The 13,494-nt window shown below is 45.7% G+C and overlaps 4 protein-coding genes across 4 annotated transcripts in view; 1 reads left to right on the forward strand and 3 right to left on the reverse strand.

The window, feature by feature from the left end:
* The window catches only part of LOC309550245 (uncharacterized protein), a gene marked incomplete at its 3' end in the record, with an annotated part of 2,091,994 nt that overhangs the window by 1,976,241 nt on the left and 102,259 nt on the right, over positions 1-13,494 (reverse strand).
* LOC309550782 (uncharacterized protein) overlaps positions 1-13,494 on the reverse strand; it is a 197,420-nt gene that overhangs the window by 81,986 nt on the left and 101,940 nt on the right. The window lies entirely within an intron of this gene.
* LOC309550775 (small ribosomal subunit protein uS3-like) lies at positions 2,972-3,601 on the reverse strand. Its single transcript, XM_082251111.1, has one exon. The coding sequence runs from the start codon at positions 3,586-3,588 to the stop codon at positions 3,091-3,093; it is 498 nt and encodes a 165-aa protein (XP_082107237.1). The 5' UTR covers positions 3,589-3,601; the 3' UTR covers positions 2,972-3,090.
* LOC309548877 (uncharacterized protein) lies at positions 9,373-10,239 on the forward strand (the record flags this gene model as incomplete). The annotated part of the gene is made up of 1 exon (XM_082248807.1): positions 9,373-10,239. One exon carries the CDS (start codon positions 9,373-9,375, stop codon positions 10,237-10,239), a length of 867 nt encoding a protein of 288 aa, XP_082104933.1.

The following is a 13,494-nucleotide window of genomic DNA, read 5'->3' on the forward strand; positions in this document are numbered from 1 at the left end:
AAAGGGGACGGGGATCTGAAGTTACAGCTTGTCTTAAATAGGGGCTACTATGTTATGTTAGTTTTTGGCTGGGCTGTACTTAGCTCAGACTAATTGTTCAGTTTTTCGCCTGGTTTTTCCCTAAGCTTAAGCTGAGTTGTGATTTCTCACTGTGGCCAGTAGATGTCACCGCTATCACTGGACATAGTATGACATTTCACCAACCAAACTAAAATGATAATAAACCCAAAACCAAAAATGTCATACATTGCAGCTTACCAATCATTGGATGTGGTGGCTGCATTACTTTTCTTTTAAAGGCTTTTCCCCCTCTGTTTTCACCTGGTCACACCTTCTGTATTAGAGCGCCCCCCACTCTGGAGACAGCAGCATTATCAGTCTGGGGGGGGGGGGGAGTGTTAGATGTATTATCAGATTTAAAAACAGTAACAAATTAAAGCCAAACTCCATCTCACACTTAAGGCTCCATGCACACAGGGCGTCATAAAAACAAGCTCAAAAGCTGTTTCTTGACGCCGGGAAAAAGCAGCTGCTTTCAGCACGTGCTTTCAGTAGCTTTTTCCAATAGCGTTATTGCACATTTGGCCACAGTAGCTGTTAGCAGCGTTTTTTCTGCCTCCATTCAAAATCAATGGTTCCCTATGGGAGCCTATTGATTTGAATGGAAGTCGCACCGCAGGTCGGATCAGGGTGAACTGACTTGCGGCGCGACTTGCGCTGTGAGAATCTTGAGGGGGAACTCCACGCCAAAATAGGGAAAAAAACGGTGTGGGGTTCCCCCCCAGGTTCCAAACCAGGCCCTTTGGGTCTGGTATGGAATTTGAGGGTAGCCCCATGCCGAAAAAACGGCGTGGGGTCCCCCCAAAATCCATACCAGACCCTTATCCGAGCATGCAGCCCGGCAGGCCAGGAAAGGGGAGGGGACGAGCGAGCGGTGTGGGTGCTTTGGGGCAGGGGGGGCTCTGCACCCACCACCTCAAAGCACCTTGCCCCCATGTTGATGAGGACAAGGGCCTCATCCCCACAACCCTGGCCGGTGGTTGTGGGGGTCTGCGGGCAGGGGGCTCATCGGAATCTGGAAGCCCCCTTTAACAAGGGGTTCCCCCAGATCCAGGACCCCCTCCCTATGTGAATGGGTAGGGGTACACTGTACCCCTACCCATTCACCCCAAAAAAGGCAGTGTGTGTAAATAACGACAGGAGACGTTTTGGAAAGTTTATTAAAAATCTTCATCCCGTCTTCTCCCTCTCCGGTCTTCTGCTCTTTTTCTGTCCGCTCTTCTTGTCTTGTCTTGTCTTCTCCTTGAGTTGGGGGTGCAGAGCTCGCTTGTCCTCTCCCGTTTCCTGGCATGCCGGGCTGCATGCTCGGATAAGGGTCTGGTATGGATTTGGGGGGGACCCCACGCCATTTCTTCGACGTGGGGCTACCCTCAAATTCAATACCAGACCCGAAGGGCCTGGTTTGGAACCTGGGGGGGAACCCCACGCCGTTTTTTTCCCTATTTTGGCGTGGAGTTCCCCCTCAAGATTCTCACAGCGCAAGTCGCGCCGCAAGTCGGATCATCTTGATCCGACTTGCGGTGCGACTTCCATTCAAATCAATAGGCTCCCATAGGGAACCATTGATTTTGATTGGAAGAAAAAAAAACGTATAACGTGGCTTAACGCACGTTAAGCCACGTTATTCAGCCTTTAGCAGCGTCAGACGTTTTTACAGCTTGACGCTGCAGTTCCAGAACGCACAGTTCCTGGGTTTTTTTGAGCTGTAAAACGCCTATGCCACTTGGAGCTCCTAAAAGCTCTATGTGTGCATGAGGCCATAGAATAACATGGATGGGCGTTCTGCAGCTGCAAAAAAAAACGTCTGACGCTGCTAACAGCAGCTCCAAAAACGTCCAGTGTGCATGAGGCCTTATAATCAGTTACAGCAAACAGTTTTTTCCCTTTTGGGATAAAAGTTTTACAAGAATAAATAAAAGCTGATCATTGTAAGCACCCCTGTCAGTGGTAAATGGTCTGCCCCATCCCAGTAACTGATACATTCTGCTTTAGAGTTGGAGCTTTTATAGAACAGATTTACTGGCCAGATCACCAGATGAACATATAAGGAATCCTAAAAAGGAAAACTAACATCAAATCTAAGAATCAATAATCTCCAATATAATAAATATTTTCTTTGGGTTTAATGTCTTACATTAAGAATATTTATATTTTTCTGTCAGCCAATCCAGTAGGAGGTTTATGTCACTGGTGCATGCTGGGGGAAGAAATACATATTTAGGACAGGCCATGTGCTCGCTCTCTTCCCCTGGGATGAGGTGTAGGGAGAAGCTGCTGGATGGAGCTCTGCTGTTCGGTCCATTAGCCTGTTTAGGGGCCTAACATGTGCTGAAGTGGTTGTGAAGCTGTCCTGCCTGGTCTGGAGGAAGCTGTGCCAAGGAGGAGACCCAGGGGAGGCCCCTTGCTGGAAGGAGTCAGGAAGAAGGCCGGTCTCTAAGGAGGGCCTGGGGACTCACTTGGAGGATGCACTGAAATTTGGGAATGTGCTTACAGTGTTACTCAGTCAGCTTATAGGTTCTGACACTGTGAGAGTAGACATTGATCAGCAGTCTGTAAGTGATCTGCCATGGTATCTGAGACCCCCCCCCCCCCAACCCTCACCTCCAACCCCTCACCTCCTGAACCATTCTGCAATAACACTTTAAAAATACAAAAGAGATTGGCATCCAATAACCTTTCTTGGTCCCGGTATTTATGCCATGGATTCAGCCCTGAGGTGAAATGCTAGCCCGCCCCTGGCTTTTGGAGGAGTTATCCTGCCTTTTGGATGTCAGAGGGATTCTACATTTATATTACACATTACATACTCCTGACCCCTGCACTATATACTATATAATTTTGTTTTTTTATTTTAAAGTTTCTGAGCTGATATTCAAAACCATCACGTCCTGGCTTTCAACATCCTACGTGATCAGGTAGGGGCTTCTTGGGGCCAATCTTGCCACTGGGGTCCCAAGGAAGCATGATCTTTACCTTGATACCCAGCACACCTTGTCTGAGGAGGACATGACGTACAGCTGTGTCCACGTATTAGTTGACTGGGTCTCCACTGTGAATCATCAGGCCATCCACAAATTTCATGGACTTGGCTCTCTGACCTCTCAGTTTGCCGGACACGACCACTTCACAGCCCTTGGCCCCGCTCTCCATGATGAAATGCAGCACACCATAGCAGGCTCTCCTCACAGCCAGTCCTCCCAGGAGCTTGTAATGCAGGGATTTAGCCTGAGCGATGGCACACAGACCCCTTGTGGCAACTTTCTCTGCATACAGCTCCACACTGCCCTCAGGAAATCCAAACCTTTTCTGGACTACGGCAGTTAGCTCAGGGATACGGTGCCCCTTCTCACCAAGGATACTCTGGGTCCTGGTAGCCAGAATGATGATCTCAGTCCTGGTTGGGGTGACTCGGACCTCCACACCAGAGTAGCCATCTTCAGCCAGCTCGCAGGTCAGGAACTCGTTCAGTTCAGCTTTGAAGATGCCATCGGCGACAAACTTCCTCTTCTTCAAGATCTGCACTGCCATCTTGCTCCGCGCTGCTGGAAGGAAAAAGCCTGCACTATATACTTTATGTTGTACATTACATAGTCCTGACCCCTGCACTGTATATTCTATGTTGTACATTACATACTCCTGACCCCTGCACTATATACTCTATGTTGTACATTACATACTCCTGACCCTGCACTATATACTCTATGTTGTACATTACATACTCCTGACCCCTGCACTATATACTCTATGTTGTACATTACATACTCCTGACCCTGCACTATATACTCTATGTTGTACATTACATACTCCTGACCCCTGCACTATATACTCTATGTTGTACATTACACACTCCTGACCCCTGCACTATATACTCTATGTTGTACATTACATAGTCCTGACCCCTGCACTGTATACTCTATGTTGTACATTACATACTCCTGACCCCTGCACTATATACTCTATGTTGTACATTACATACTCCTGACCCTGCACTATATACTCTATATTGTACATTACACACTCCTGACCCCTGCACTATATACTCTATGTTGTGCATCACATAGTCCTGAATTCTGCTCTCTCCCCTCTACCCACTGCTATATTTACACATAATATGGATTCTCTTTTGTTACACCCATTTTCTACCAGCTGGACATTTTATATCGGTAGATAGTGAGTAGGTGTCCCGCACATCAAGGCGTGGCCTGGCGTACGTCCAGACTGAGACTGCCATTTACTATCATACAGCAGGTCATAGTTACATAGCAGTTGAGGTTGAATAAAGACAATAGTCCATCCAGTTCAACCTTTATAGGTGTGTGGCCGTAATCATCTCTCATACCCCTGAATGTTCTGATCCTTGAGATGTATGTCCAAGAGTGTTTTGAAAGTAGCCATACTACCCACAGAAACTACCTCTTGTGGTAGAGAATTCCACAATCTTGTAGCCCCAACAGTAAAGAACCCCCCACGTTGCCTGAGGTTAAAACGCTTCTCCTCTAATCGCATTGTATGTCCTCGAGTCCTCATGCAATCCTTGCGACTGAATAGCTTTTTTTCTATGCTGAGATCACCATTGAGGTATTTGTAAATTGCTATCATGTCCCCTCTTAGGCGTCTCTTCTCCAGGGAGAATAAATTAAGCAATTGTAGATGCTCTTCATAATTAAGGTCCTCCAATCCCCTAATTAGTTTAGTTGCCCTTCTCTGGACTCTCTCCAGCTCCAACGCATCCCTCCTGAGGACTGGCGACCAGAACTGGACAGAATACTCCAGATGCGGTCGGACCAGAGTTTTATAAAGTGGAAGGATTATAGTCTTATCTCTGGAATACATCCCTTTCTTTATGCATGCTAATATTCAGCTTTGGCAGCTGCCGCTTGACATTGCATGCTATTGCTTAGTCCATCCTCTACCAGGACTCCCAGATCTTTCTCCATTTCTGATTCCCCCAAAGGTTCCCCCTCTAACGTGTATTGTGCTTTTATGTTTTTAGTCCCCAAGTGCAAAACCTTACACTTCTCCACATTAAACCTCATTTGCCATGTCATTGCCCACTCTGTTATTTTGTCCAGGTCATTCTGTAGGATATCTGCTTCATGCTGTGCAGTTATTGCCCTGCCCAATTTTGTGTCATCTGCAAAAACTGATATCGAACTACTGATCCCGTCCTCAATGCTGTTTATGAATAAATTGAACAAGGTTGGTCCCAGGACTGAGCCTTAGGGGAGCCCACTTACCACCCCAGACCAGTCTGAGTATGCGCTATTTATTACCACCCTTTGGACACGCCCTTTTAGCCAGTTCCATATTCAAGAGCAAACCCTGCTGTCGATACCTGCAGACCTTTTTTTTATAAATTAAGCATTTGTGGGGAACTGTATCAAACGCCTTAGCGAAATCCAGGTACAGCACGTCCACTGGTCTCCCCATATCTAGCTCACAGCTCACCTCCTCGTAGAATGTTAAGAGATTGGTTTGACAAGAACGCCCATTTGTAAACCCGTGCTGATTACTACTGATGATGCTGTTGTCTTTAGCAAACTCTACGATATAGTCCCTTATCATCCCCTCCAGAAGTTTACATACTATCGATGTCAGACTGACAGGCCTATAATTTCACGGGACATGCCTCTGCCCTTTTTTGAATATCGGTATCGCGTTAGCTTTCCTCCAATCCCCTGGTACATCTCCTGTCCTAATACTGTCAGCAAAGATCAGGAACAATGGTCTAGATATAATTTTACTAAGTTCTTTGAGTACTCTCGGATGTATGCCATCCGGGCCTGGTGATTTATTTGTGTTAATTTTATCCAGCCTTTCCCTGATTTCACCCTCTGTTAGCCATAGCGGCAAGTCCTGTGTATTACTACTAACCATATAGTCGTGGTCGGTGTACCCCTCCTTTTCCTGTGTAAAAGCTGTCGAGAAAAAAGGCGTTCAGCACGGTTGCTTTTTCAGTGTCCTCTGTAACCATCCTCTCATCATCGTTAATTATGTGTGCAATATGCTCTGCCCTAGATTTTTTGTTTATATATTTAAAGAATTTCTTTGGGTTCTTTTTACTATCCTCCGCTATTTGTGTCTCAAAGTTGATTTTGGCCATTTTGATTTCGTATTTACTTTTCTTATTTGCCTCCTTGTATTGCTGGAAAGCCGATACTGTGCCCTCTGATTTATATTTCTTGAAGGCCAATTTTTTTCCCCTAATAAGTTTTTTAAAGCTACGGTTTAGCCAGCCAGGTTTGGCTTTGTCTCTTCTAAATTTATTTCCCATAGGAATGCACTGCAAGATGCATTTGCTTAATATGTTCCTAAAGCATTCCCATTTTTCCTCTGTGGTCAGGGATCCCAGGGTTTGGTCCCAGTTTACCCTTTCCATCAATGAGTACAATTTTGAAAAGTTTGCCCTTCTGAAGTTTAGGGTTCTTATGTTCCCCACTTGCCTTGTTATATTGTTATTTATACTAAATGTGATCATCCTGTGATCGCTAGAGCCCAGGTAGTCCTGGACTCCTACCTCCGAAATTATGTCTGGGTCATTAGTGATCAATAGATCCAGCACTGCATTTTCTCTAGTAGGAGAATCCACCAACTGTGACATGTAAGGTTTCCATGAATAGACGGGCCTTCTGTGAGTGTGTAGTCCCCTCATCCCAGTCAATGTCGGGATAATTGAAGTCCCCCAATATGATGACTGATCCCAATTTTGCCACTTTACCCAACAGTGATATAAATTCCAGCTCTACCTCCTCCCTTTGGTTGGGTGGCCTAAAGTAAACCCCCACAATTACTTTTCCCTTTTCTTCTTCCCTATGGATTCTACGGATTCTAACTCCATACTCATCCCTTCCATAATATCACTCCTCTCTATCACCCTTACATTATTCTTGACATAGAGACATACCCCTCCCCCTCTTTTTCCTACCATGTCCTTCCGGTACACAGAATACCCAGGGATATTAGACAGCCAGTCATGTGAGGGGTCGAACCAAGTTTCCGTTATTCCCACAAGGTCTATGTCCTCCATGTACTAACATTTCCAACTAATTTTATTAGCTCGGCTCCTGGCATTTGCATATTCCCCTCTTAGTTTTGTGGAAGTTGATCGTGAATGGCGATTGTTTATTCCTGATTGGTCTTAGGTTTTCCCGCACAGACCCCCCAATAGATGTTATGGAACTACTGTCGCTGCTGACTCTACTACTGCCTTCTGTCCTTTGTTCCCTCCTGACTGACTCTACTTCTGAGCTCTCCCCCCTGTCTCCTAGTTTAAAAGCCCATCCAACTTGGTGGCCATCTTTCTCTCCAAAAGAGCTGTACCGTCCCCATTAAGGTGCAGCCCATCCTTACTAAAGAGCCGGTAGTTCGGCACCTACAGTCTTTTCCACATATTGCCCTCTCTTTCCTTCTAGTAAGCGAGTCCCCTACCACCAGAACCTGTCTTTCCTTTCACTTGCTCCCGCCCTCACTGGAGGAGTTCTTCCCCTGGCAGCTAGGGGCATCGCTCTGCTCCAGCAATGCTGGTCCCTGACTGGTTTCCCCAACATCACACAACAGGGCAGGGCATATTTATTCATCCTGCAGGAACTGGCTGCATACTCTTGCCACATGAGGTCGGGCATTGTGGTGCACCAGGGGGAATCCAGGACCCACTGCACCAGCATAGGGTCTGACAATGGGTCCAAGGATTTCATCCCGATACCTAATGGCAGTCAGGGTGCCATTGTCTAGCCTGTAGAGGTCTGTGCGTCCCTCCATGGATACGCCTCTTCAGACCATCACTGACCCACCACCCAACCGGTCATGCTGAACGATGTTACAGGCAGCATAATGTTCTCCATGGCTTCTCCAGACCCTTTCACGTCTGTCACATGTGCTCAGGGTGAACCTGCTCTCATCTGTGAAAAGCACAGGGTGCCAGTGGTGGAGCTGCCAATTCTGGTGTTCAATGGCAAATGCCAATCGAGCTCCACAGTGCCGGGCAGTGAGCACAGGGCCCACTAGGGGACGTCGGGCCCTCAGGCCACTCTCATGAAGTCTGTTTCTGATTGTTTGGTCAGAGACATTCACACCAGTGTCCTGCTGGAGGTCATTTTGTAGGGCTCTGGCAGGGCTCATCCTGGTCCTCCTTGCACAAAGGAGCAGATACCGGTCCTGCTGATGGGTTAAGGACCTTCTACGGCCCTGTCCAGCTGAAACTGATTAACAACCCCCTCTGCTACTTCACTGAGCAGATGAATATCCCAGGAGTTTCCCTGATTTGATGCTATACTCTGATTATAGAAACATAGAATGTGTCGGCAGATAAGAACCATTTGGCCCATCTAGTTTGCCCAATATATCTGAATCCTATGAATAGTCCCTGGCCCTATCTTATATGAAGGATAGCCTTATGCCTATCCCATGCATGCTTAAACTCCTTCACTGTATTTGCAGCTACCACTTCTGCAGGAAGGTTATTCCATGCATCCACTACTCTCTCAGTAAAGTAATACTTCCTCATATTACTTTTAAACCTTTGCCCCTCTAATTTAAAACTGTGTCCTCTTGTGGTAGTTTTTCTTCTTTTAAATATGCTCTCCTCCTTTACCGAGTTGATTCCCTTTATGTATTTAAAAGTTTCTATCATATCCCCTCTGTCTCTTCTTTCTTCCAAGCTATACATGTTAAGGTCCTTTAACCTTTCCTGGTAAGTTTTTTCCTGCAATCCATGTACTAGTTTAGTAGCTCTTCTCTGAACTCGCTCTAGAGTATCTATATCCTTCTGGAGATATGGCCTCCAGTACTGCGCACAATACTCCCAAGTGAGGTCTCACCAGTGTTCTGTACAGCGGCATAAGCACTTCTCTCTTTCTACTGCTTATACCTCTCCCTATACATCCAAGCATTCTGCTGGCATTTCGTGCTGCTCTATTACAGCCCATATTATAAAGTGTTGAGCAGTGTATATGAGTGTGGAAAACTCTTGGTAATTTTTCTTGTCTTCTGACAGACGGACTCTGTGGTGGGAATAGAAGGACATCGGAGGAAGATGTGACTACAGAAGATAATGACATGGCATCTTCTCCAGAAGTAAATCCCGTTCCTCATAATATACATGACAGAGATCACCATTGGAGGAGATCATTGGAATCTCCTGATACTTCACATAGTCCTCTAATATCTGACAGTGCCGACGGGTGCGGGAAACCATCTCATCTCGGGGAATCTTCTTTATACCACACAGGGATTCATACAGGAGAGAATTCATTCTCCTGTTCAGAGTGTGGGAAATGTTTTAATCGTAAAGGAAGCTTTCTTAGCCATCAGAGAATGCACACAGATGGGCTTCCCTATTCATGTTCAGAGTGCGGGAAATGTTTTAGTAAAAAAGGAAGCCTTCTTACCCATCAGAGAATACACACAGGTGAGCGTCCCTATTCATGTTCAGAGTGCGGGAAATGTTTTAATTATAAAGTAAGCCTTCTTAGCCATCAGAGAATACACACAGGTGAGCGTCCCTATTCATGTTCAGAGTGCGAGAAAAGTTTTAATAAAAAAGGACACCTTCTTAGACATCAGAGAATTCACACAGGGGAGCGTCCCTATTCATGTTCTGAGTGCGGGAAAAGTTTTAGTCAAAAAGTAAGCCTAAATAAGCATCAGAGAATACACACAGGTGAGCGTCCCTATTCATGTTCAGAGTGCGGGAAATATTTTAATTCTAAAGGAAACCTTCTTAGCCATCAGAGAATACACACAGGTGAGCGTTCCTATTCATGTTCAGAGTGCGGGAAATATTTTAATTCTAAAGGAAACCTTCTTAGCCATCAGAGAATACACACAGGTGAGCGTCTCTATTCATGTTCAGAGTGCGGGAAAAGTTTTAATCATAAAGTAAGCCTAAATAAGCATCAGAGAATACACACAGGTGAGCGTCCCTATTCATGTTCAGAGTGCGGGAAATGTTTTAATAGTAAAGGAAACCTTCTTAGCCATCAGAGAATACACACAGGTGAGCGTTCCTATTCATGTTCAGAGTGCGGGAAATGTTTTAATGATAAAGGACACCTTCTTCGCCATCAGAGAATACACACAGGTGAACGTCCCTATTCATGTTCAGAGTGCGGGAAATGTTTTAATAATAAAGGAAACCTTCTTCGCCATCAGAGAATACACACAGGTGAGCTTCCCTGTTAATGTTCAGAGTGCAGGAAATGTTTTAACCCCGTAAGGACCAAGCCCATTTTTGACTCATGTGGTTCACATGTTAAAATCAATATTTTGGCTAGAAAATTACTTAGAACCCCCAAACATTATATATATTTTTTAGCAAAGACTCTGAAGAATGAAATTGCGGTCATTGCAATATTTTTTGTCACGCGGTATTTGCGCAGTGGTCTTTCCAACACCATTTTCTAAAGAAAAAATACATTTCGCAGCGTTTAAAAATAAGTAAACAGTAAAGTTATCCCAATTTTTTTGTATATTGTGAAAGATGATGTCACGCTGAGTAAATAGATACCCAACGTGTTCCGGTATAAAATTGCGCACACCTGCGGAATGGCGACAAACTACGGTACATAAAAATCTCCATAGGCGACGCTTTAGAAATTTTTAGCGGTTACCAGTTTAGAGTTACAGAGGAGATCTTTTTATTTATCTCTCTCACTCTGGCGATCGTGGCGATACCTCACATGTGTGGTTTGAACGCCGTTTTCATTTGTGGGCGCGACTTACGTTTGCATTTTCTTTTGTGCGTGAGCTCATGGCGATGGGGCGCTTAAAAATTATTTTTTTTCCTATTTCTTTTATTTAACTTTTTAATTTTAGCACAATTGTAAAAAAAAAAAAAAAAAATCTGATGACTTTTATTGGTGTGAGAAGGAATATAAACATCCCTTGTGACAGTAATAGGCAGTGACAGGTTCTCTTTATGGAGGGATCGGGGGGAATGTGACAGTAATAAGCAGTGACAGGTACTCTTTATGGAGGGATCGGGGGGGATGTGACAGTAATATGCAGTGACAGGTACTCTTTATGGAGGGATCGGGGGGGATGTGACAGTAATATGCAGTGACAGGTACTCTTTATGGAGGGATCGGGGGGGGATGTGACAGTAATAGCAGTGACAGGTACTCTTTATGGAGGGATCGGGGGGGATGTGACAGTAATAAGCAGTGACAGGTACTCTTTATGGAGAGATCGGGGGGAGGGGAGAAATGTGACAGTAATAGGCAGTGACAGATATTCTTTATGGAGGGATCGGGGGGGGAATGTGACAGTAATAGGCAGTGACAGATATTCTTTATGGAGGGATCGGGGGGGGAGGGGGGAATGTTACAGTATTAGGCAGTGACAGGTACTCTTTATGGAGGGATCGGGGGGGAGGGGGGAATGTGACAGTAATAGGCAGTGACAGGTACTCTTTATGGAGGGATCTGGGGGAGGGGGGAATGTGACAGTAATAGGCAGTGACAGGTACTCTTTATGGAGGGATCGGAGGGAGGGGAGGAATGTGACAGTAATAGGCAGTGACAGGTACTCTTTACGAAGGGATAGGGGGTTTAAAAGACCCCAACCCCCTCCCCCGCTTTCACTCTATTCAATATGCCGAAATATGCATTTCTGAATAGTGACAGATGTTTGAATTCGCCGCCATCGTGACGTTGAATAACCCGGACGTGACGTTGTGCTGCCGCTTCCGGGTTACTACTTCGGAGACCCGAATGGAGCTGTGAAACCACCTCAGTCCACTCGGGGTTGGTTTACACCCGCATTGCCCTCTGACCCGCTGTGGGGTTGGCAGGCAGCTGGGAGCCCTTATGTTAACCCTGTAAAGCCCAAGCCAATACGCAGCAACTGTATGCATCAGGGCTGTTGCAGCACAACCCCATTCAGTTGAATACCATTGCCCAATGTGACCGGGGGGGGGGTGAGGTTTGCAGCAGCTACAAATTGCAGTGCCATGTGTACAGCCCCATCCGGCTGCCATCTAAGGTTAAGTGGGTGGTAAAATCATGACTCTACTGTCTACCTTTACCGATTCCTCCCCACATGTGGCAACAGGCAGGAAATCATGACAATACATGGGGCAACAAGTGGGCAATCATCAGAGTACATGGGGCAAGAGATGGACAATCATGGCAATACATGTGCTTGATTTATTGAAGTAGCCGGCTTTTTATTGGTCCAACCAATGTATGATTATTAATACATTTGACACATTTGTTAATTCTATTATAAAATATTTAAGCTTTATTTTATTCATATCATTACTGTGTGGTAATCGCTTATTCTGATCTTGTACAATAAAAACTCTTCGTACAATATTCTGTGCCGCGTCTTCTTTTTTACCAATGATTAGATGATCGGTGATTGGAATGTGATCAGTTCATAGAGAGTCATCCATTGGGGTTTTATTAGTGAGATGGAGAGTGGAGAAGGCACCACATTGACAGCCATTGGAGGCTCTTTCTAAAGCCCTAAACTTTTTATCAACCTGTCTATGACATTAGTCTTCCAAACTCTATCTCACTGAGCTAAGGCCAGAAGAGTTCCAGGAGTTCTTCTCTGTCCACAGTTCCCAAACCAAAAGGAGACATCCACCACATCTTCAATCTTAAGGCCCTAAATGTCCTCAGCTGGGCCCAGGAGTTCCGCATGCAATCCACCAGGTCATAGCCTCTTTATCAGGGAGACTTTCTGCTTTGACCACCCCCATACATGTACTGCGGTAGGGCGGCTGTTCTGCACAGAATCACATCTGCTTTTCTGGGTCTGGGGCGGGCATACGCTCTGCCGCCGCCTAGCTCCCGCTGGACACAGCAGGAGCCAATCAGCGTGTCTGGTGGACACGGTGTCCGTTGGCACCTGGCAATCATTCCCTAGAGAGCCGGAACAGTTGTCTGCCAGTGTAAACAAGGCAGATCGCTGTCCTGTTAGTAGGGAAGATGGAGATCCTGTGTTTCTACTAATAGAGAAAGGAGATACTGGCACACAAAGATTATATATAGTCCAGCCAGCAATAAATATCTAAAAATACCAATGATCAGGGTAGAGGGTAATCCAGAAAAAGTCACTGGTCTTTGGTTATGGGGGTACAATAAAGGAATGCACAGGACCACATATGGCTGCTGTCCATGTGACTGGCTGTGTATAGATCAAGAGGAAAGCCTTGCTTCTCTTCTGGTCTTGTACCTCCTATCCTTCCGGTGACTGCATTTCCACTGTGCCTTCCATGCTGGTTAGCGTGGCTTCTTGGGGCTCCTCCAGTCTCCCAAACCAGCCATCTCTCTGCCCAGCAGCCGGAACAGATGACAGCGGTCCTGCAGGATGGTTCTAGGAGGATCCAGAGACTCTGACACCAGGTGAGCACTTGTATATTTTACCTCTTGTGAGTGTTTTAATCTTTTGCTATTAAAACCCTTTAACCAGGATAACACACTTAGCTGG

The sequence above is a fragment of the Pelophylax lessonae genome (assembly GCF_965119305.1).
Source record: "Pelophylax lessonae genome assembly, chromosome: 3".
NCBI lineage: Eukaryota > Metazoa > Chordata > Amphibia > Anura > Ranidae > Pelophylax > Pelophylax lessonae.